The sequence below is a fragment of the Solea senegalensis genome, linkage group LG3 (genome assembly GCF_019176455.1).
Source record: "Solea senegalensis isolate Sse05_10M linkage group LG3, IFAPA_SoseM_1, whole genome shotgun sequence".
Lineage (NCBI taxonomy): Eukaryota > Metazoa > Chordata > Actinopteri > Pleuronectiformes > Soleidae > Solea > Solea senegalensis.
In genome coordinates this window covers 3291492-3312041 of record NC_058023.1, presented here as the reverse complement: position 1 = coordinate 3312041, position 20550 = coordinate 3291492, and the positions used below count along the sequence as shown (strand labels likewise).

Sequence of the window (20550 nt, the reverse complement as noted above, 5' to 3'; positions counted from 1 at the left end):
ACGAGGGGGAGACGTAGATAGAGAAATGTAAAAAAAACGTAAACTCGCGCAGTGGTTTCGTTAAAAACATGTGACTTGTACATTTCAATGTGTATAAAACACAAAATAAGTGTCTGTTGGCTCTAAACTCAAAGAAAAACATAAATAACAAGTAGATTTGATTAGGACGTGCCCATTGCCGTGTTCTACAAATTGATTGGCCAAAAAGGGACCTACGTCACCGGCGATTTAAAATTTCAAAACAGCTACTGTTGTGTCGGGACGTGTGTTTTTGGAAGCTGCTTCAAAAATGGAGGTTTGTACCATTTAAGTGTATTTTGAATGTCTTATTTTAAAGTTAAGCGATAATAAATAGTTATAACCAGGTTACAGAGTGATTTTTAATCTTCATTAACTGCATTTTGCTTCCTCAAAGTTGAATTTTGTTTGCTTATTATCTGCCATCTGCTGTAACAATCTGATTGATTCAAGTTAAATTTCAAAATGTGATACTAGTACAGCTTTGTTGTTGTTGTGGAGTAGACACGTGGGTATGAAATTAAACATTTAAATGATCTTATAAAATATTTCATTGTTTGTTTCATTGATTGTTTTTATGTCTTGTACATCATGTTTTCTCAAATCAATAGAACTTTCTCTTATGCTGTTTAAGGAAACAATGGTGGCTCTGGGAGACCGTCTGAAGCTGTTGGTAAAAGCCTTCAGGAGGGAGGGCCACAGGGTTCTACAGTCGGAGAGGACCACTGTTCATGGAGCCGATGGCATGCTGATGGTGCTGCAGCTGGCCATGGCTGAAGTCAGTAAACAGGTGAAGCATTTTTTATCAAATCAAACCTTGAAGAATTAACATTTAAAAACACTTGTTTGTTTCTGAAAGTGGTGAATAATTGAGAGTATGACGACATGAAGGCATCTCTGTTATGAACGGATTGATTTTTGCACTGCAATGCTTACAATTATTGTATAGCATTTGTCAAAAGGGTATAAAGCAATGGGCAACTTAAGTGGCCATCGTGAAGACACAGCATGAGCAAAATGGGTACTACTCCCCAGGCTCGTCTGGGTTAAGTCATAATTACCTCCCAGGTATGACAAATACGATAAATATACTATACAAGTACTTTTCTCTGTGGCATTCATTTGTGTCCTGAATTAGGTCATCTCTGCCACCATCCCAGTGGAACATAGTGGAATCAAGGCTAATGGAGAATGAATTGAATTGAATTGTTTTTCTTTCACCATTATACTATAACATCGTCATCATCACAAGTTTAAAACAAAAATGTGTCCATCCTGGATTTAAAATAAAGAAAGAATGAAGCACTGAGAACGTTTAGATCCACAGCAGCAGAGTTCTTGCTGTAAGTCATCTGGCGGCCCAAATGCAATTTTGTACGATCTCAACTCCCATCACCAGGAGGACATAGTTCAATTTAACCATCAGGTTGAATGTCATCACCTCTCTAACGGATGACATTACCACTGGTTTCCGACTGAGCGCGAGAAAGTCTTTTGCATTGATTGGTCCCAGGCCCCGACTAATTATTGCTGCTGCTTCAACTGTCTTCTCTCTTCCTGTGACAGCACGGCGGAGAGTTCAAGGTGCCTTTGAGTGATGTCCTGATGGCCTGGAAACACTTACTGCAAGGCAAACTTCACCTGCCGCCCCCGAACTTTGCACGCCTAGAGAACTATGATCTCATCCTGGAGGCGTACGAATCCTTCCTGAAACGCTCCAACACCGTTGACCTCGCTGACGTCCTGTCCATGTGCAAACAGCTGAGACTGGCTGACACTGACCCAGAGGAACTTGTGAGCCCGGTGAGCAGGAGCTACTTGAAGTCAGGATGACAATACTGATTGTTGCTACCGATGGGGCTGCATCTGAATGATCATTTTCGAGTACTTTGGTCTGGACCACACAGTTGATGTAGTGGTTAGCACTCTTGCCTTTTGTAGCAAGAAGACCTGGGATAACGACCACAGTTGGGCCCCTGGGTTCTCCTGTCCAAAAACATGCAGATTTGGGAATTAGGCAAATTGGACTCTCTAAATTGAGTGTGAGAGTGGATGATTGTTTGTCTCTATGTGGCCCTGTGATGGACTGGCAACCCGTCCAGGGTGTAGCCCTATGTCAACTGGGTTTGGCACCAGTGGCCCCGTGATCCTCATGTGGAGGATAAAGCAGCAGTAGGGGATGGATGGATGGAGTACTTTGGTCCAGAAAATGTTCATTTATGTTTCCCCAAACCTCAAAATGATGGTGTTCTCAAATGTCTTATTTTGACCACGCTCCAAAATTATTCCGTTTGAATGATTTCTATCCTATACAGAGTATAGATTCCAGGAGACATTCACATTTAAGCTGCTGAAACTCTGAGAGCTTGCTTTATTTAGAAAAACACTCAAACCGAATCTGTCAAATTGTTACAGATTCATTTAATAATTGATTAATTGACCAATTGTTGCAACCAATGAATTTACCTTACTAATATGTCCTTTTATTTCTTTTTCTGTCAAGATGGAGCTCTTTCAGTTCCTAACAGGCAATACGGACACCTCAGAGTTGCCAGACTCTTCCTCAGTCCCGTCAACGCCATCTAGCAAAAGCAGGCCCTGCCACTCACAGGTAGGCCCAGTCCTGCTCTTGCACATTAATAAAATGTTGCAACTAATTTCTTAAACTCCCAGAGGAAGACCCTCTCTCTTTCCACTTAATCCCCATGCAGAACATTCCTAGTAATATGAAATCCCTTTTTCTCCTGCTGGCAACGTTCCACCCATTTACTTTTCGTCGGCATACTTAATTTCTGTCTGGAATCCATCCTGCTCTTATTGACAGGAACTCTATATCATATCACGCAGATTTAAGAGTGCAATGTGAATTCAATTACCAAGCAGATGTTTAAAACACAACACGGTGTGGGGCTGGACAAGTGCTTCTGCAACACGGCCTCTTTCCTCCACTCTTGTGTCATTCGCAAATTTATGGGTTTTTAGGGCAGGCTTGCCGCTGCTGCTGCTGCACTAACAGTTAGGGTGATGTAATTTCTGGAGTTTAATACAAGCTGTCAGCTGCCGCTTTAGTTGTTTTACTCCAGCGATAAAGCTACTGTCCCTTTTGGTGGTTGATCAACACAACCAGCGGCGGCCAAAGGTTTTATCAGAGGAATACTTTTGACACTTTGACAAATGCATTTGTTCTATTTCTAGTGGAGAGACGCACAAGGAAGTTAATACCACACACTTCTGTCTGTAAATACAAGGCTGCAGCTGGCTGCTGGTTAGCTTAGCTTAGCCCATGGAAACCTGTCTGGTTTTGTCTCTACTTAATATTTTTTGTGAGAAAATAGTGGCTGAGAACACAACACAAAATACAACTGTGGAGTTAAAACTAATGGTAAATATTCTGTATTTATATAGCACAGGACTTAGCCAGGCTAAAGGTTAGCATAACTACTCCACAAATGCTCTAACTTATAACATAAAAAACCTGCACATTTTAATTCAATTCAATTCAATTCAATTCAATTTTATTTGTATAGCGCCAAATCATAACATACATTATCTCAAGGCACTGTACATAGACAACATCAAAGAGAGCAGAGAACCCCAACAGTTCACACAATGAGCAAGCACTAGGCATCAGTGGAGAGAAAAAACTCCCTCTTAACAGGAAGAAATCTCTGACAGAACCAGGCTCAGAGATGTGCGGTCATCTGCCTCGACCGGTTGGGGTGAAAGGACAAGAGGGAGATGAGGGAGAGACAGAAGAGAGAGAGGGAGACCAGCAGCAGATACACAACAACTGTATCAGGTTACAAGTTTATACAGTTACTGATATCGACTTTTTAATTACAAAATAATAGTAATGGTGACGATGAGCGTAGCCTCGGAAACTGGATCTTGATCTAAAAGATTGATAAAGATATCAATGCTTTACCTGTTCACTCATGAGTAACTGCACCTGCTCCTACATTATTGCCTTTGGTTTGCTAGCTAGCTGAGACGTATTTGTCCAGAATTCTCACATTCTGGACCTTTTCAAGAAGTTGTATGTTGGTTTTAAATCCATAAAACATGGAGGTGTAAAGGCAACAATTATGTATTGACAGAGCCTTTATATAAAATCTTCGGTCTTTATTTACAGTTGAACATCTGCTAGCTACATCCTTAGACTGAACCGACACACAATATTTCCTACAAAATCTCAGTAAGAAAGGAAATGAGCGTAAATCATTTGATCATCACGTTTGTTATTAATAGGTGAAAATGGCCGTGAGAAGGGTTTTCTGCTCCTATCTGAATCTGCTCGTGAACACAAAGAATGACATGGCCGTGGCACTAACCCTCGACGTCCCCAGTCGCGCGCTTGGACGGCAGGCATTCACCGACGTCAAGCATGCTGCGCGTAGTGGCAACACTTCTCTCTTTTTGGTAAGAGACATTCACACTCAGCATGTTCTCAGGCTTAGTGGTGATTTTTTTTTGCACCTTACGTAACAGCTAAACCAAAACTATGACTTTGGCTTCTCTGGCGGTGCTACATGCTCGCTCTTTTTCAGGCAGTGACATCTTTTGTGAGAGCTATCCAGCTCGGAGGAAAGGGCTACGCGCCAGCTGAATCTGACCCACTGAGGAAACATGTCAAAGGCCTGACGGACTTTGTCCAGTTTCTCGACAACCTGGAAGAAATACTGGGGGAGACTCCTGACCCAAGGTACACAATGCAGCTTTTTAATCCAGCCCTTCACTTGCTCCTGTTACATATGAAATTCCTCCTTCATTTGTGACAGAATAAGCAGTGACTAGACAGATTCTGCTTGTTTTGACTTTATATAAAATTTCAATTAAAGTTGAGTTGCCATTTTTGATGCAAATTATCTTAGCATAAAGACTGGAAGCAAAGGGAAAGGACTATCCAGAACTGAGGTCAACCAACATGGGTTTTCCTATGACCACTGCCAAACAAGTAATCCAAAAATTGCTCAACTTCAATAACCAAATATTTTTTTTCAAAATAAATTGAAACTTTTTAGAGACTTTTAGTCTAAATTTGCCCAAATCCAACGTAAAGCAAAGCTCTTGCCCAAACTAAATCTAAAAGTCTTATTCTAAAGCCAATGAAAACCAAACTACTTTTATTCTTAAGGAAATCGACACTTAAGCAAACTCTCCCATGGGTGTTCCATTTCTACCAAATGTTACACATTACACCTTTAACATGACTCATACTGAGAGATGGGGCTTCAAAATGTGTCCTCTACAGATAAACAAAAATGGGCTTCATCCTCTGGATTTTGCCATTTGCGTATGACTTGCGCTGCTGGAGATTGTCTCTTTCTTTGAGGGAACGTCCGGAACATGTCTGAAAGTTATCCATGGCCTCGCTGGGACATTATCTGGAGATTTGGCATGGGAGCTGGAAGGACAAGTTCTAGAAATGTCCAGGGTGACTTTAGCAGCCACTACGAAGAACTTTAGGAATGTCTCCGCATTCGAGTGCAAGTCTGGAAGTGGCTGGAATAAGTAAAAAAAAAAAAAACCCAGATGGTCTCTATGGCGATTTCTTTATGGCGCTGTTCTTGCAGTATTTTGTTTTGGAGGATTCATCATCTTGTGTTTAAAGCTGGCCAGAACAGAACTGGCAGCACCGGATTTCCAAGGGCATGGAGATTTCTAGGAACTCATCAGGATGGGTTCTTTTGGCAAACCGATTCCTCGAACTTAGGCAAGAGACCATCAAGCCACTTTAAGCTGTGCTTTTGCTGGCCACCAGCCATAGCCACACAGAATTCGATAGCATTGTAGGTTAAATCGGAATCCACTGCTTTTCCCTTACTGATTTCATCTCTGCATCATATAACCAAACCTCACAATTGTCTGAATATAAAAAGGGTTTCCCTGGTTTTTAGGAAAAAGATGAGGCTTGGCAATATTATTCATTTAGTCAACATGTTTGCATGCTACAGTTGTAAAGTAATGTATCTCAAAATTTAGTTTGGTACACAACCGAACTGAGGAATAAGATGGTCAGGCTTTTTAGGACTGCATAATTGTTAGTTTGGTCTTTTTTTTGTCGTCGAGCTGAAAAAAACGGACTAATTATCATTTAGGTTTTCTGTATTTGGAGAAATTGATATTCAAATTAAACCATCTTAGTGGTCACAATTGTTTTTACCCTATAATTAAGGAAACATTTGTAGCAGATGATCCCAAACATCCTGATACAATTTCCCCCCGACGTTTTCCTTTCAGGTGACGCATCCTTGCAAAAATCTTCATTTAATTTACTGTGGCCTTATATTACAGGAGAAGCCAAGTATGCATCAGTCTCTGGCAAATACTGGAGTCAAATTCAGTGCAGCATATTGCTTGAATTCTGCCTCCTGTCTATTATGGCTGATTTAATGCTCATTGATTTAATAAAATTTCTGACTTCTGAACTGGGTTCAGCCGCTATGTGGGGAAGCCATACTAATGCTGCAGATCATTGCTGTATTGACGGCTGATCTATCCACCTGGCAGGCACCTGTGTACTGACATAATACCTGCGATCATGAAATCCACCTGTCTCGCCGCAGCATATTATTTCCTTGAGATCCCTTTAATGGCTCCCATCTAAGCTTTTCATGATAACATTTGGATTGCTAAAGCCTGTTCATCTTTTCTACATCAAAGCCTTTGCCAAAGTCTTTGCTAAATAACTTGTTCCCCGTTTGGTTGGCTCACTTTGATGAATTATCATCAAACCTTTTAGGCTTTGCAGATCATTGTCCATACGACCACAGATTGTTTCGGATGTCATTTGGCACCACATCAAAAGTGGTTATCAGAAATGATTTAGATGGTCCAATCGTGTGACGGTCGAGCTCTGAGGTGAGGCTGTTGAAGGCTGCAGCAGTCCCACTTGTGGCATTGGTTTCACACAGCCGAGCACACAGAGATGTTTGTGTAGTAGTGGATTTGACTCTCACAGCTCATCTGAGGATTCTCAGTTCATGCAGGCTGATGAGTGCACTCCGCATCTGGTGAAACACTGGCGAACTAGGCCAACGTGTGTCTTTCAGCAAGCAATGTCTTTTAATCTCTCAGAGGAGGACTCCGTTTCCTCATATAAACACCTTCTATAGCGAGTTCACGGCCGCGTGTTCAGCGAACATCTGTTTTCCTCAAACGATTTTGTTACTTAGCCTGGCTTTCTCACATCGGAGCTGGGTCAGGGTTGGACCACCCCCCTCTTCCACCTTACTGCAAGGTTTTCTACTCGCCTTAGTGCATTTGACTGTTGGGAAACAACAGAAGTGATATGTTGCTGTGATTTTTGGACATGCGGCGCAGAAAGTGTGCGTGCATGGAAGAAAAACACCACAGAACTTTAATAAAAGAGACATTTCTGACTGTCCAGTGGTGAGCACAGAGGCGGTGTCTTCGGCCATTTGGACTTGAGGATCAGGACATAACAATGCGGTGGACGGCCCAGAGCAGTCGATGACCGTCCATTGACGCTTTTGGGGTAAAGTCAAATACAGACTACTGCCAACTGCTGGCTACTTGATTGCTGTGGTCATTGTGGTGTAGAGGTGGTCAAATGCCAACTGAAGCACCACCACGGTCTGTCATCGTTCTTTGCTGCTAGTTGACCGTCAGGACAGTGAGTCCTGGGATTGATGTAGAGCTGATGCACCTCTGGTATTGCCATAGGAAGCATGTCTGCTACATTGCAGTTTGCCTTTGAAAACTGCCATAAATAATATACCTATACTCTTAGGCGTGGTCACACTGGATGTGTGGCAAGTGGGTCTTGCTCATGTGCCCCTCAACAACGCCATTTGTCAAATATATTGTACAGTTAAAAATCTTGTTTGGATTTAAGGAACTGAAATGCTAGGGTGCTCTTACTTTGAAACGGGTACAGGACGTGTAGATACAGAAGTTAAAACTGTGGCAAGAGGTCTGTTTTCAAGACCAGTGGCAAGGCTTAGTCGGGGGAATTTAATCCGATTACATGGGTGCCTAAATGAAAAACAAGATGTTCTATGACACAGACTCGCTGCTCAGGATTCAACACTGGCAGAGCTGCATTACAATGAAATAAAGCTCAACTGGATGTGAAATGAAAACAATTACCTTGAGCCCTTTAAGACGATGTCCAATTAATTGAAAGTGAAGCTGCAGTATATCTTTTGTAGACATTTAGGCTAAGGCCTTGGCCAGCATAAAGAGAGAGTTATTAATGTTGGCAAATATTGGCTGAACTTTTGAACACCATTAATTCCATCCAGATGAAAATGTGTGTTGCGCACAAGAGTCTAGCCCTTTCCAAAACAAATGCAAATCCCCCCCACCACACCCGCCTGTACAGCACAATAGAGCTATTCCAGCAGATGTCAATGCAAGTGTCACTGTGCTTAATTTCAGCGTATGCGGGGCCAAGCTAGTGACTGCCATCAGGGCAACGCTGTTGAAGGGACGCAGCAGTGGTGATGCACTGTATGCCGCAGCTGAAGAGACGGCAAAGGAACTGAAGGAGAGGATCTGCCAGATACACCAGGTCCAGAAACAGACGGCTAATGGGAGCGGGACAGGCATCAGCCCTGCCAGGGTAATGTATAACAGCTGGCTCTCGTGTCTCCAACTGATGTCCATACATTTCACACAGAAGGCACTTCATCTCCTTCATCTTCCCAGTCAGCTACGTGTGTCCCGATTGTCGTTGTGTTGCTTTTTCCTCTACAGCCGAGAGCATACGCAGTGAACCATGCCACAGCGTATGGAGGTCGGGACACCGTGAAGGTGCTGATGGCGCTGCTGGACGAGGACGCCCTGACTCCGCCGTGTCCTAACAAGGCGGACCTGTTGTCTGAAGATCAGCCCGAACTCAGTGGAGCGGAAGAAACGTGCGTCCTCGCGCTGTTCAGGTTGGTTTTCCGCATGAAGTACGAACTGGCAATAGATAAACGTAGACTTGTTTTTCTGAGAGATTAGTATACATTTTAAATGAGTTTGAGTTAAAATTGAGCTTGTACAGAATAAACAATACATTTCATGAGGTTTTGATAATAGCCACAGGAATCATTAGCATGTTTTTTTTTTTTTACATTTAATATTCAGGTTTTAAAAAAACTTTGTCCTAATATTAGTGTCTGCCTAGGACAAAAACCATAAAATATGGTTGGGGCTGGAGTCCAGAATAAACTCTGTCCACATCTTTGGGTGGATTACCATAAACTTTTCAGCATTTATTGTTCCCAGATGCTGAATCTTACAGATTTAAGTGATACTCCACTGACAAATTTAATGAGTAATTTTATTAAAAGTCTTCAAAACGAATCATTCTTTACAGCATGTTGTTCACATTTTGCTGATTAGCATGCTAACATGTAGAAATATAACACATTTAGCTCAATGAACTGCTTTAGCTTAAGTACAGCCTCAGAGCTACTTTAAATATGTAGCTTATTAATCTAAATGAATCAGATTTTTTAGATTATTTACTAACTGGCCAAAAGTGTTCATAAAGTGATGTAGGGAGGCGAGAGGGTAATGCTAGCAGCAGACGACAGGATGTTAGCCAAAAGATTACATCTTTTACAGCAGCTTTAAACAATTTAACAAACAAAATGTCCACAATTACGTCAGTCACTGTAAATTTGTGGTGGCAACTTTTTTGACTTTTCTAAGCTAGCTGAAATAGTTAAAACCGTTTTAACAGATTCATCTGTAAGCCTTTTGATAGATAGAATTAAGATATTATTTCACTTCAACAAGTTATAATAAAAAGCTTTGAAATAGATGTGACCATTTTCACTACTACAAGGATTCAGGCAGAGTGGGAAAGCCCCTAAAACAGCAATTAAACCATCACAAGACTCTACAACTCTCCACTGAAACCATATGGAGGAAAATCCTCCCACACCACACTGGAACAATTTCTCTGGTCAAACATCTGAAATGAAAATATTATTAAAAAACAGCCACTGGCTGTGGTCAGGGAAAGGGGGGTCTATATTGAGCCGCAGCTCAGTCTGACGTTAGTGAAACCATCTTAAAGCAGTTGATTCTTTGATTTGTGTAAAAAAAAATCTGCATTCAGGAGAAAACAGCGTTTAGCGATTGCTTGGTGTGACCCTCTTGCTTTTCTAGCTCATAAACCTATTGTCTTTGCTTTTCCTTTGCGGCCCTCTGCTCAGATCTCCCGAAGTGTCGACTGGATGTTCTCCACAACCTCTAAAAAACCGAGTCCAGAGCCGAGTAGACCTGCTCAAACCCAAGGTAAAGAAGGCCCCTCTGTCCAGGAGCGCCAAATCCGAACTTTCAGTTACTCCAAATTGAATCAGATGTACAAACATTGAAAATAATGTCTTTATATCCTGTAATTTCTCCCTGGTATTCTTATTTATTTGCTTAGCTGAAGCTCACAATCTTAACTGGCTTCCACCATTCCCGTTTGCACAGCTGTGTTTTAGCTCTTAGTGTTGGTTTGAGGCCGCTGCTTAAATCCACGGCATACAATGACTTATTCGCGGGGAATTCGGATCATTAAACGAAGCCTGTTGTACGAACAGAACAGTTTGCTTACAGTCTATATCTGATACCACTATCTCATGTTTACTTCCTGGCCGTGGGCTCAGTTTGGCACAGTCTTCTTGTTTTTCCAGTGACTATACCACAAACACACTCGGCAGGAGGAGAGCAACAGTAAATTCAGTAAAAATTAGTACTGATACCTTGAATTGCAAAATTGTCAAGGCACACAAAACAGGAAATGTTAGAAATTTTACTGATTAGTCTACATCATATTTTCTCAATTCATTGCTCTAACTATATCACATAAGATAACTGAAAAAATGAATGGGTCAGAATCTAATATAAGGTGAAACCTGATCACAAACTCAACTCCATCACCCTCCTGGGGTTGTAGCACTGAACAGAGACTGGGTATCCTATAAAAAAAATAGATATCACTTTAAGGTAGTGTTTTTTTTTTCTTTTTGTTTTTTTAGCTACACAATTATTCAGAATCCATAAATATCATATAAAAGCTGTAAAAGTTCCAGTAAACTGAACTGCGGTGCAGAGAAATTATAAATCGACAATGTTTCAGGAGTGCAAAGCCTTTCTAAAGGTTTTATTTTACAGTTAAAGTTAGCCACAAATTCCAATAGTATTCATCTGCAGACTCTAAGAGAGGGGGGCAGAACTTCAGATTGACCAAATCACATAGAACCACACGAGAGGTCTGCAAAATAAGAGAATAAAAACAGATCCTTATCACTTGTTGACGGTTGGGGTTAGGGTTCGGTCATGGTTACACAAATGGAAAATCTAGCAGTGTTGTGGACACTGTCCACTGTCTCTGGACGTGAGATTCCGTGCAGAACAACAAGTGAGTAACGGGAGCAAATGACGTGATGCCTGGAAAATGAAAATTCCAAGATCTCGTTCTCACCAAAGAAAATGACAAAGACTGTCATTTTTTTCGGGATCTTGGTCAAAGTCAATCACTTGTCCAGATGCAGAGCGTGCTGCAAAACAATAAAAGTGGACGCCATGGACGAAGGCGCTCTTGCAAGTTGTCCTCCCATCTTAAGCTATGTCAGCACATTCAGTCCTTGAATTTGAGGGCATTGGCCCTGGAAAGTCCTTGAAAACTCCTTGAATTTGATGTCAACCAAGGCGTGGAAACCCTGTTATACACATACACACTTTCGATGACCAGAGGCGATCCATCTCTGAAATGCTCCACATTTTATTACCACCACCAAGGAGGTCATGTTTTTGCAGAGTCTAGCTTCAAATCCGTTTTCTAGATAATAATAAAAATGCATTGGCGTCTAGTTGTGGTTTTTTAACAGTGTATGTATTGCAACATTTATTTCAGAACAGGATCCGTAATGCATCACTCCACATCTGCTGAGTCAACCCCGAAAACACTGAGAGCATCTTTAGGTTTAAAAGGTAGAGCTGCTCCTTTAACATTAAATAGCTCCACAGTGCGAAACTCCTGTTTGAACATGTAGGCGAAACACATTCTCTTAAATGGGTCCTTTTATTTGATTGCGCTAGCAGATGTCATTTTAGCTCCCCACAATCTGGCTGCCTTCCTGTTTGAGTGCGCTGTAATGGTCCCTGGACAGCTCACCGCTTCCTGAACTCGGCGAGCGGAAGCTTTCTGCATCAATTTCACTTTGAAGATGCCATATCGGTCGCGTAACTCGACTAGCAAGGGAAACTTGAAAGGTTATTGTTTCCTGTTGTCTGCTGAAGGACTTAATCCCACACTTCTCCGGCGGGTTTCATCATGCGCCGACGTCACCTGGCACACGGACGCGGAAGGATTTAGTTTCTGCTTTTGGGACGTGTCCAGATAGTCTCCTCAGTGCCACGGATGAAGTGTAGAAAAACGACCTTGACTCAAGTCTCCTCGTGCCAGATTAATGCCACTCTCAGACCTGGCGTTTGTGAAGAGATTCATCCGATAATACGATAACGCTGTGAACTTATCGCCTGATGATCGTGCACCTGCTGCTCATTCTCACTCCCATCACCTGCACGTGAGAAGAACACATGTCCAAACACACAAGAGCTGCAGAAATTACTTGCACCTGGTTGTGGATGTGCTATCAGGAATGTGTGCAAAGGTTATCTGAGGACAGCTGCCTTCGGAGGAATGATAGTCGTCTGACCGCACGGTGCCACGTTAGGCTTCCACCTGTTGTAATTGGATTAGATGTTCTCCGTCAGTCGTGGTTTGGCTGTGTTCACTCTTCCATCCCCTCCCATTGTTTCAGATATTTTAATTGGCGTGCAAACCAGGGCACCGCACACTTTTAGCTCAATTATTGTGCCACGGCCTTATGCAGCAGTTTTGTGTTGTCTGTTGTTTTATTTAAAGGCGTTCTTCAGAAAAGCACAAAGGCTTTGATCCTTTTGTATTTTATTGGCCCACCCAGCTTCACTCGCTGCATTTTTTCCTCTCGGATTTCTCCTCCGTACTGCGGCCCGTTGGACTGAAGGGTGAAATCCTTGGACTGTGATCATCCTAAGCAGCCGTAGATCAAACAAGTAGATGAAAAAGCCGCGGATCCGTGTGCCCCGGGGCCAGGATTGTAGTCTTCACTTTTTGGCATAACTAACAAGGCCGGCCAAAAAGGCTTTTTAATGAGGTGCTGCACCAGCAATGTCTTAGAAATGGAGTTACGAAAAAAGATCCATTTAACTCCTCATTCAGTTTAAAAAGTGATGTAAAGTCTTGGTTGATTCATGATTTATCAATCTTCATCAGTGACTAATGACTCATTAGGCAGCTGCAAGTAGTGCCAGTTGCACTCGGAGTTTGATTTCCCACATTGCGATGATGTTTTTAATGCGCGTATTACTGCGTGATGTGTTTATGAAGGAGGCTAGATTAGCTCGCGAGTTTGGCAAACCTCGCTGTAAATAGGCCGATGATGAAATGATCCCCTAATTTCTAGAATTGTGAGTTTGTGGTCGGGAGTTTAATCTCTTAATCTCTCCTTGATGGATTGACGTGAATTTGTTCCCCCGTCTTGGAAACCGACTCCGTCTACAATACGTCACCATCATTGTTTGTTTTTTCGTTTGTTCCAGCCAAGAGACAGAGTCGTCCGGTCTCAGTTTGCTTGCACATACAAAGATGAGGAATTGCCTCTCAACCGCGTGCTGGACTTCCCCAGCACTAGCCAGGTTCCTACCTGCGTGCATCCGGCACCGAAACCAAACACCACCGCAGCTGAGGACGAGGAGCGCAGCTCCGGTGTGGAGGAACTAGTCACAGGTACACACTCGGAAAGAACACAAAAGCATGCGCTTGATAAATAAAGTGTCCACGTGCCAGTTGTTGATCCCAAGAAACTCGAGAAGACGCCCACAGAAGGGCTCGGGCCCAAAACGTCACCTGGTAGGTAATTTTCCGAGCGTGTGGACACTTTCTGATATTTATCGCAGGTACAGGCTTGACCTTCATTTCTGGACATACTACAGGTACTTTTTGTTCTCTGCTGCATTCAGAGAAAAAAAGCTGAAAATGTCAACACCGGCCGCGCAGCGTTCCCTTTCTGCTGGGATATATTTCTGTTTCCTCTGACGCCACGCGGCTGGACTGAGGCCCGGGCACACCTTCTCAGCTCCAGCCTTGAACCCTTCACAGTCCCAGCCCTGGGACCAGCACTTACTATTAACCATTACTGAATCCCCATTCTATAAAAACTGCACAGCCCCACATCTGTAGTAAAAAACCAAAAAGAAAAAACACCCGTTCACATGGACATTTTGCTCACTTCCCCCTCCTGTCTTTTGTTTCAGGGGGGATTTCAGGCTCCGCTCCATCAGGATACATGAATAAATGTTACATTTTCAACTGCAGAGCATAAGCACAGAGCCCGCTTCAAATAGCAGCTAACGTCAGCAATTTCGTCACACCATTTTTCCCCTTTCCTTTTCCCCCTACAAGGTTTTCACACTTGCTTTTGTTTTGTTTCAGTCTTCCCAGCCAAGCCTACCTCTGGATGTCCAAATAAGGAGCAGAGTGGCATTCAGCAGGGAGCCACCCTGGAGCCAAGGAGTGGAAATGCCCAGACCAGAGTTGCAGGCCCTGGCAGCAGAAAGAAAACTGGCACTCAGACGCAGCGCAAGGGCAACAAGAGGAAGCAGGTGGAAGCGGACCAACATGGAGGATCAGAGAATGAGCCTCCAGGGAAGAAACGCCCCGCTAGTGTCTCAGTCAAAGTGCCCAGTAAGAATATCAACAAGGCCTCCAGCAAGAAGAAGCTCATAGCTGGGCAGGGAAAGCTAACTAGCTTCTTCAGACTCTAATCATTCGCACTAATATCATGACAGTAAAAGTTCAGTGTTTTTTTTTCTCCCACTGAGTTGTGTGATCACGTCCGATCTTCTTTTTTAAAGATGTCGACCAACATTTTGGGAAAATAAGGAAAAACTAGGCGTTCTTTTCCCCCATAATGGCATCACTTAGCTAAGCTAACTGATTAGGAAAGCAGTTGCAACAAATTTAGCATTCAGATCAATGTTGTATTAATATCTGGTGATTCTGTGGTTTACGTTTTAAAAAGGGATCCAAATATAGTATCAAGTTTTTATGAAAGCTAAAAGCTAATCGCCTGCTAGCATACATCCTTTCTTCTAACTCGGCTACAAAAGGGAAGGATCATTTAAAAATATCACTATACTGTTTATATATCGGAAAGCAGTTGCAAATGACACATATTCAGACAGTTTTGATATGTATACAGATAAGTACCTAAGTAAATGAACATTTGATGTTAATTTTTTTTATTTTGACACTTTTTTTCTATAAGTTATTGAACTCGGTTCATCCTTGGTTGTTTAATTCCACACTGAAAGTCATCACTGTAAATATGCTGCAGTTCTCTGAATTTGAATAAATTTTTATTTTGCTTTTACATTTTTGTGCACCATTATTTTCTTACAAGGAAACTCATTTCATGGTCACAAACGAAGAGAAGAGAAGAGAAGAGAAGAGAAGTGATTTCCCAGCACAGAGGTTTTCAGAGGTTCTCGTTACTTGCCCAGCAGGGTCGGTACACTCTGCCGATCATACACCGCAACACTAGGAGAAGGACGGAGAGAGTACAGCGCGTTAGTCCACATAAACGTCAAGGCATTTGAAATGATTCATTATGAAATTGAATGGTTTCCTTGATATTTACTGTTGAGGTCGGCGTCTCTGCGATCCATTTTCAAACTGTACTCGGGTGGATTGTGGCTCAACTTCCGGTCTGTGAGCTGAGGGAAGCTCTGGGCGAAGGACGGGTTCAAGCGGCCACGGATGCGGTGTCCTTTCTGCCTCATGTCCTGAAACACATTATCGATCAGTGAGTTCATGCAACGCCGCAAGACCACACATGTTCCGCGCACGAGGTCTGAACTCTGGATATTGCGAGTTTGCAGCAAAGCGCCTTTCAAAGGTTATGGGTTTTTTTAACTCGCAGCACAGGTGCTGGATCTGCCTTTCGCCAGCCGATCCAAGCCACAGGAACCCCAAGATGGAAGAAATGTGTTTCCCCGTTTTTACAATAGCACAGTGGCCCATTTTCCTCCACTGCCCCCCGCTCACGTCAGACGACTTTGTTCTCTGCACCACGGCTGCCTGTTACCCATTACCATAGAGATAACCACCATGTTCATGACACACAGGAGACGCAGCTGCCAGATAAACTCTTTACACACGGCGGCCAAACGTTTGAGGAAACACTGATTTATCATCATTCTGCCCATTAAATTTATAGGCTTGTGATCATTTGACCTTTTCAGCTAATGGTACTTCCCATTTTCCAACGCTGTCATAAAAGATTTTTCATAGATGTGTATGAAATAAAGACAAAACGGTAGACATGACAACGGTGGCCAATTGACAGGGGTCAAATGTTCAGATGCAGGATGGAGATAATGTGCTCTTTGTTGTTGCTAAACTCTGGTTAGCAGAGAGGCCCGTTTATAGAAAGAGAGAAATCTCGTACAGTGAATGGTTATGATGCGTGACGGTCACTGGCAGAAGAGCGCGGGCTGAATGGCCAGGCAATGGCCAAGCACTTTATTTGGGATAAATTAACTGAGAAAAATCCAAATAGCTTGTGAAATTGAATTAAATTAATCGGTTACAGTTGAAGAACTCGTAAGGGTTGCTTCATCCGAATAAAACAAAAACCAAAAAGTGATTGTAGAATGTAGAAATTCAGAGAGGTTGTCTGCAATAAAATGGAGGTAAATAGATAATAGATAAATGTACTGAACATGGAGTACATTTGCATGATTAATAGTTCGATAGAGCAGATTTTAACGCATTGAGACAAACAGTTTCCAGGTTTGGTTGATGAAAAACAAAGGGACACTTACCGAGAAAACAATGACGTTCGGGTTTCCATCTTCATCTCTGTTGTCCATCATGAAACTTTGTCTGTACACGGGTGGAACCATGGCACGCTCAGTCAAGACTTCGTCCCCCAGTAGTGAAGTGAGGCTCTCCTGTTCCATTGCATCTTCTACTTTGGTTGCGGGTAAGGCTTCAGCTACCAAGTGGCTGCTCAGCTCCGAGAACAGCACCAGGGAGAACAGGACGGAGTAGGTGGAGACCATCGTGTATCTAAGATATTTTGGGTTTTTGTTGCTGTGACAGATCTCGCCTCGCCTAACGAATGTGGACGAGTGGATTCTCCGCCGCCTTATATATCGGGGCAGGGATTTTTGCTTAATTGTTCAGGGGTAGAGACATCACATCTCCCGCGGAGGTTCATCCATCTTAGGAGGTCAAAGATCACGGGATGCTCAAAGGAATTGCGCCACGATTCCATTAATGCGTGTTTCTTTCAGCAGAGAGAAAGTGAATAGCTCCATTTTGTCTGTTAAGACATGATAATTCCAATGGCCGCCTGTAATTCTCTCCACGTTGCACGGTGGGGTCAAGGAGACTCACAGGAGGTGAAAGGGCAGGTATTATCTGGGGAGTTTGTTCTCACCAGATCCACACGCTGAAATGAGCCCAGCAGGAGTCAGGACAGAGACCCAGGGACGCTCACAGTGAGCCCCCTGCCTCTGAATGGCACCAGTGTCCAAGATGGAGCTCGGACAAAAGGCTACTAACACGTACAACAACGATGGCAAATTATGAGTCATATAACTGAAAACAGTCTAACGTTTTGGGGAAAAAATGTGCTCATTCGCTCTCATTTTGAGAGTTAGGTGAGGAGATTGATGGCCAGAGTGATGTCTGGATGCTAAGTAAGACTATGCAGCCACACGATTGTTAGATTAGCTTGTTAGCAACATGTCTTATAGAGTCGCAATTGGCACTGATTGATGAAAGGCTTGCGTTTCGTTCCTCATCTATACCATTCTTCGGTTTTCTGATGTTATTTATTGTAAACACGGTTGTTCCATTGCCAACAACTCACCCAGATTTCACTTTCAAGAGATACTTTGATCTCAATGTGACTTCCAGGTAAAATGAAGGTTAAAAATGAACATCTCTGAAATACATACTATCTTGTCGAGTCTAGTATGTGACATTAGCTTTTGCACTTTCATAATATGAAGATGTCTATCCTACAAAGATTGGCGTCTTCAGAATGTTGATGCATGGCCAATGACTGAGTGATTTTCTCTACGGGGACCAACGACAAGCAAAACTTTGTGCACAATGTGACTAATTTACACCCATGTCTATGACACCTGATATAATTTGATATTGATATGTATATGCATGTAAATCTAAAAGTTTAGGAAATTCAAAGGTGAGGAATATTCAGCAAATTTGGGGACCCCAGAAGAATCTCCAGTTAAATGTATTCCCCACAGTCTTAAAATGGGTTAATTTTAATATTATTGATTTCTGGTAATGAACTTTGATATTCCTATTGTATTATACATGGCTGGAACAATCAGCACATTCTCTATAACCCCCAGTAAAAAACTCCGCATCTGGATCGTTGACTAGTAACTAGTAGTACGATAGACCTTGTGTCCAATGAAGAGTGTGTCATTATCAACAATCTATTGAATGGTATTAAATGAGGCTTTCAAATGTTTTCCTGAGAATACATTGTGCCAAAATGTGTGGCAAAATTTCAAAAAATACAAAAAAAGGTTCGACTCACAGTTCGGTTTCGGTCCTGGAGACACCTCATGGTCAAAGAGTTGCAGAGTGCACAGAGAACAAGGCCATCCCTGGGTCATTAGTATCCTTTAAACACCTGAACATCCTCACGTGTGACCTCTTACGAGGATACAAACACCTTCAGCCAATGAAAAACATCCCCATCCCTATCAACTTTTGCCCCGCCCCCCCCCAATTTAACCTCCCACACCTGCTGCCAATTACCTCAGGTGACCCTGACAACTAGCAATACAACTAAATAGGTGAAATTGAGTTTCTTTGTTTGGGTTTAACTAAAAGGTAATTTGAGTTGCTTTGTATTGTAATAATATATATACCTTTAAATTCTCAGTTATACATACTGAATTATTTAATCCCTCACTACGGTCACTCCTGAGACAACAGACCACATTTCAACCCAATTTGCACAAACCCTGAAATACCACAATGTTCTGTGAGGTAATTTGCTCATATCTCATTAAATATTAATAGGGTAGTCTCTCCGCACCACGTCACAGCGGGTTAGTGGGTTGTCATCAATAGTCTGGCCCGAGTAACCCAACCCAACTAGTATGGCTGTGACTGTTTTTAACAGGCAAGACATCACTGGGTAATTGGTGAGAGTTACAGACACTGTGCTTAAGTCGTGATCAAATATCTTGACAACATCTGACAGAATTGTCCGACAGAAGAGCAGGAACTGCCGGTTAATGCCATGTATGTGGCGTGTCTTAGGGACCGTCAGTCAAGGCCTTTTGTCTGAGAGTCGGATTAATATTTTTCTACCTTTTACGATGTGTTTCGACACGTCGTTGGCATGGAAGTAATGAGCGCAAACGAAGCAAAATAGCCGCTGTTGACAGTCCTCTTTCTGGGAGTCGTCCAGCTTGGCCCCATGAGGGGCCCCACCACGATTCCTTCCTTCCAAAATGCTCAAGTCGGCTGAGGTGACTCAGGAGAGGTCGGGGGAACCGTCACGGCACAGACGTGTGTCGTCTAACGTCCGGGCGCAAAGGTGATTGGTCATCGCGTTTAAGCTCACATGTCTTTACCTCATTAACCTTACAGGAGCCGTGGTGCATGGGATAGAGGACGGCATGAATAATGGCTATTGAACCCAGCTGAAGTGATTTTCCTTGGAGCAGTTGTGAGTATTATTGTTGGAGGGCGAGGACTTCTACTGAAGGACTGAACTTGTCCACAGGGGTGCGACGGTTCCAGCAGAAGCCAAACTGAACTTGTGAGCTTCGTCCTCTGTTGTTGTAACCTTTCCCCACTCCCTTTTGTATTTTGCATATTTCCCCCTGTATCCATGCATTGATATTGACAGTCGCTGCGCTGCAAATGACTGTGATTCCATCTGATCCAAAGCTTCTGGGCTCTATCAGCTTAACCTGGCATCAACCCTGAAGATTTAGTGAACTCTATGCGCTATGGTGAATTTCTTTATCTGGTAGCTGCTGGTCTGAATTTCTAAGAAATCATTACCATAATTTTCTAACAAAGAACATTAGCAAAAGGAAAGAAAGAAGCCAAGAGTCAAATAATCTTATGAGGACCAGATGTGATTCGGTCGGTAACCGCGAGCATGAGTAAATCTTCATGTTTCCCCCCCAAAAAATGGCTCGTCAAACCTTCAAGTGGTGCCAGTAAAGTTTATTCAACTACTGTGCTGTCACTGATTTACAGTTGCTCTTGTTTGTAAGCAGTTGTAATTGCATCCAGGTTCAACTACTGTGTATGGTTTGAATTCTGAACTCGAGGAAGCGGCAGTTGTGTTTTTTTTGTTCCTCTGTCCGCCGCTTGCATCACCTGTCAGTCGACAGTGCGGTCCTCCAATCACGCCGCCAGCAAGGAGGCCACATTAATCTGGGTCCTGTGACATCAGTAGCCGC

General features: G+C 42.8%; 2 protein-coding genes across 3 annotated transcripts; one reads left to right on the top strand and one right to left on the bottom strand.

Moving 5' to 3' along the window:
- The first annotated feature begins 240 nt into the window (after window positions 1-240).
- On the top strand, window positions 241-15446 carry LOC122766052 (PARP1 binding protein). 2 transcript variants are annotated; one of them, XM_044020651.1, is made up of 11 exons: window positions 241-295; window positions 653-808; window positions 1585-1821; window positions 2522-2629; window positions 4267-4437; window positions 4566-4720; window positions 8422-8605; window positions 8740-8921; window positions 10194-10275; window positions 13615-13801; window positions 14507-15446. In XM_044020651.1, exons 1-11 carry the CDS (start codon window positions 290-292, stop codon window positions 14836-14838), a joined length of 1800 nt encoding a protein of 599 aa, XP_043876586.1. In that variant the 5' UTR covers window positions 241-289; the 3' UTR covers window positions 14839-15446. The 2 variants fall into 2 exon arrangements, with proteins under 2 accessions (XP_043876586.1, XP_043876587.1); XM_044020652.1 differs by lacking the exon at window positions 13615-13801.
- Window positions 15447-15515: 69 nt separating this feature from the next.
- On the bottom strand, window positions 15516-17583 carry pmch (pro-melanin-concentrating hormone). Its single transcript, XM_044020693.1, has 3 exons — window positions 16900-17583; window positions 15714-15858; window positions 15516-15613 (listed from the first exon to the last, which is right to left on the bottom strand). Exons 1-3 carry the CDS (start codon window positions 17137-17139, stop codon window positions 15552-15554), a joined length of 447 nt encoding a protein of 148 aa, XP_043876628.1. The 5' UTR covers window positions 17140-17583; the 3' UTR covers window positions 15516-15551.
- Between the last annotated feature and the right edge of the window lie 2967 nt (window positions 17584-20550).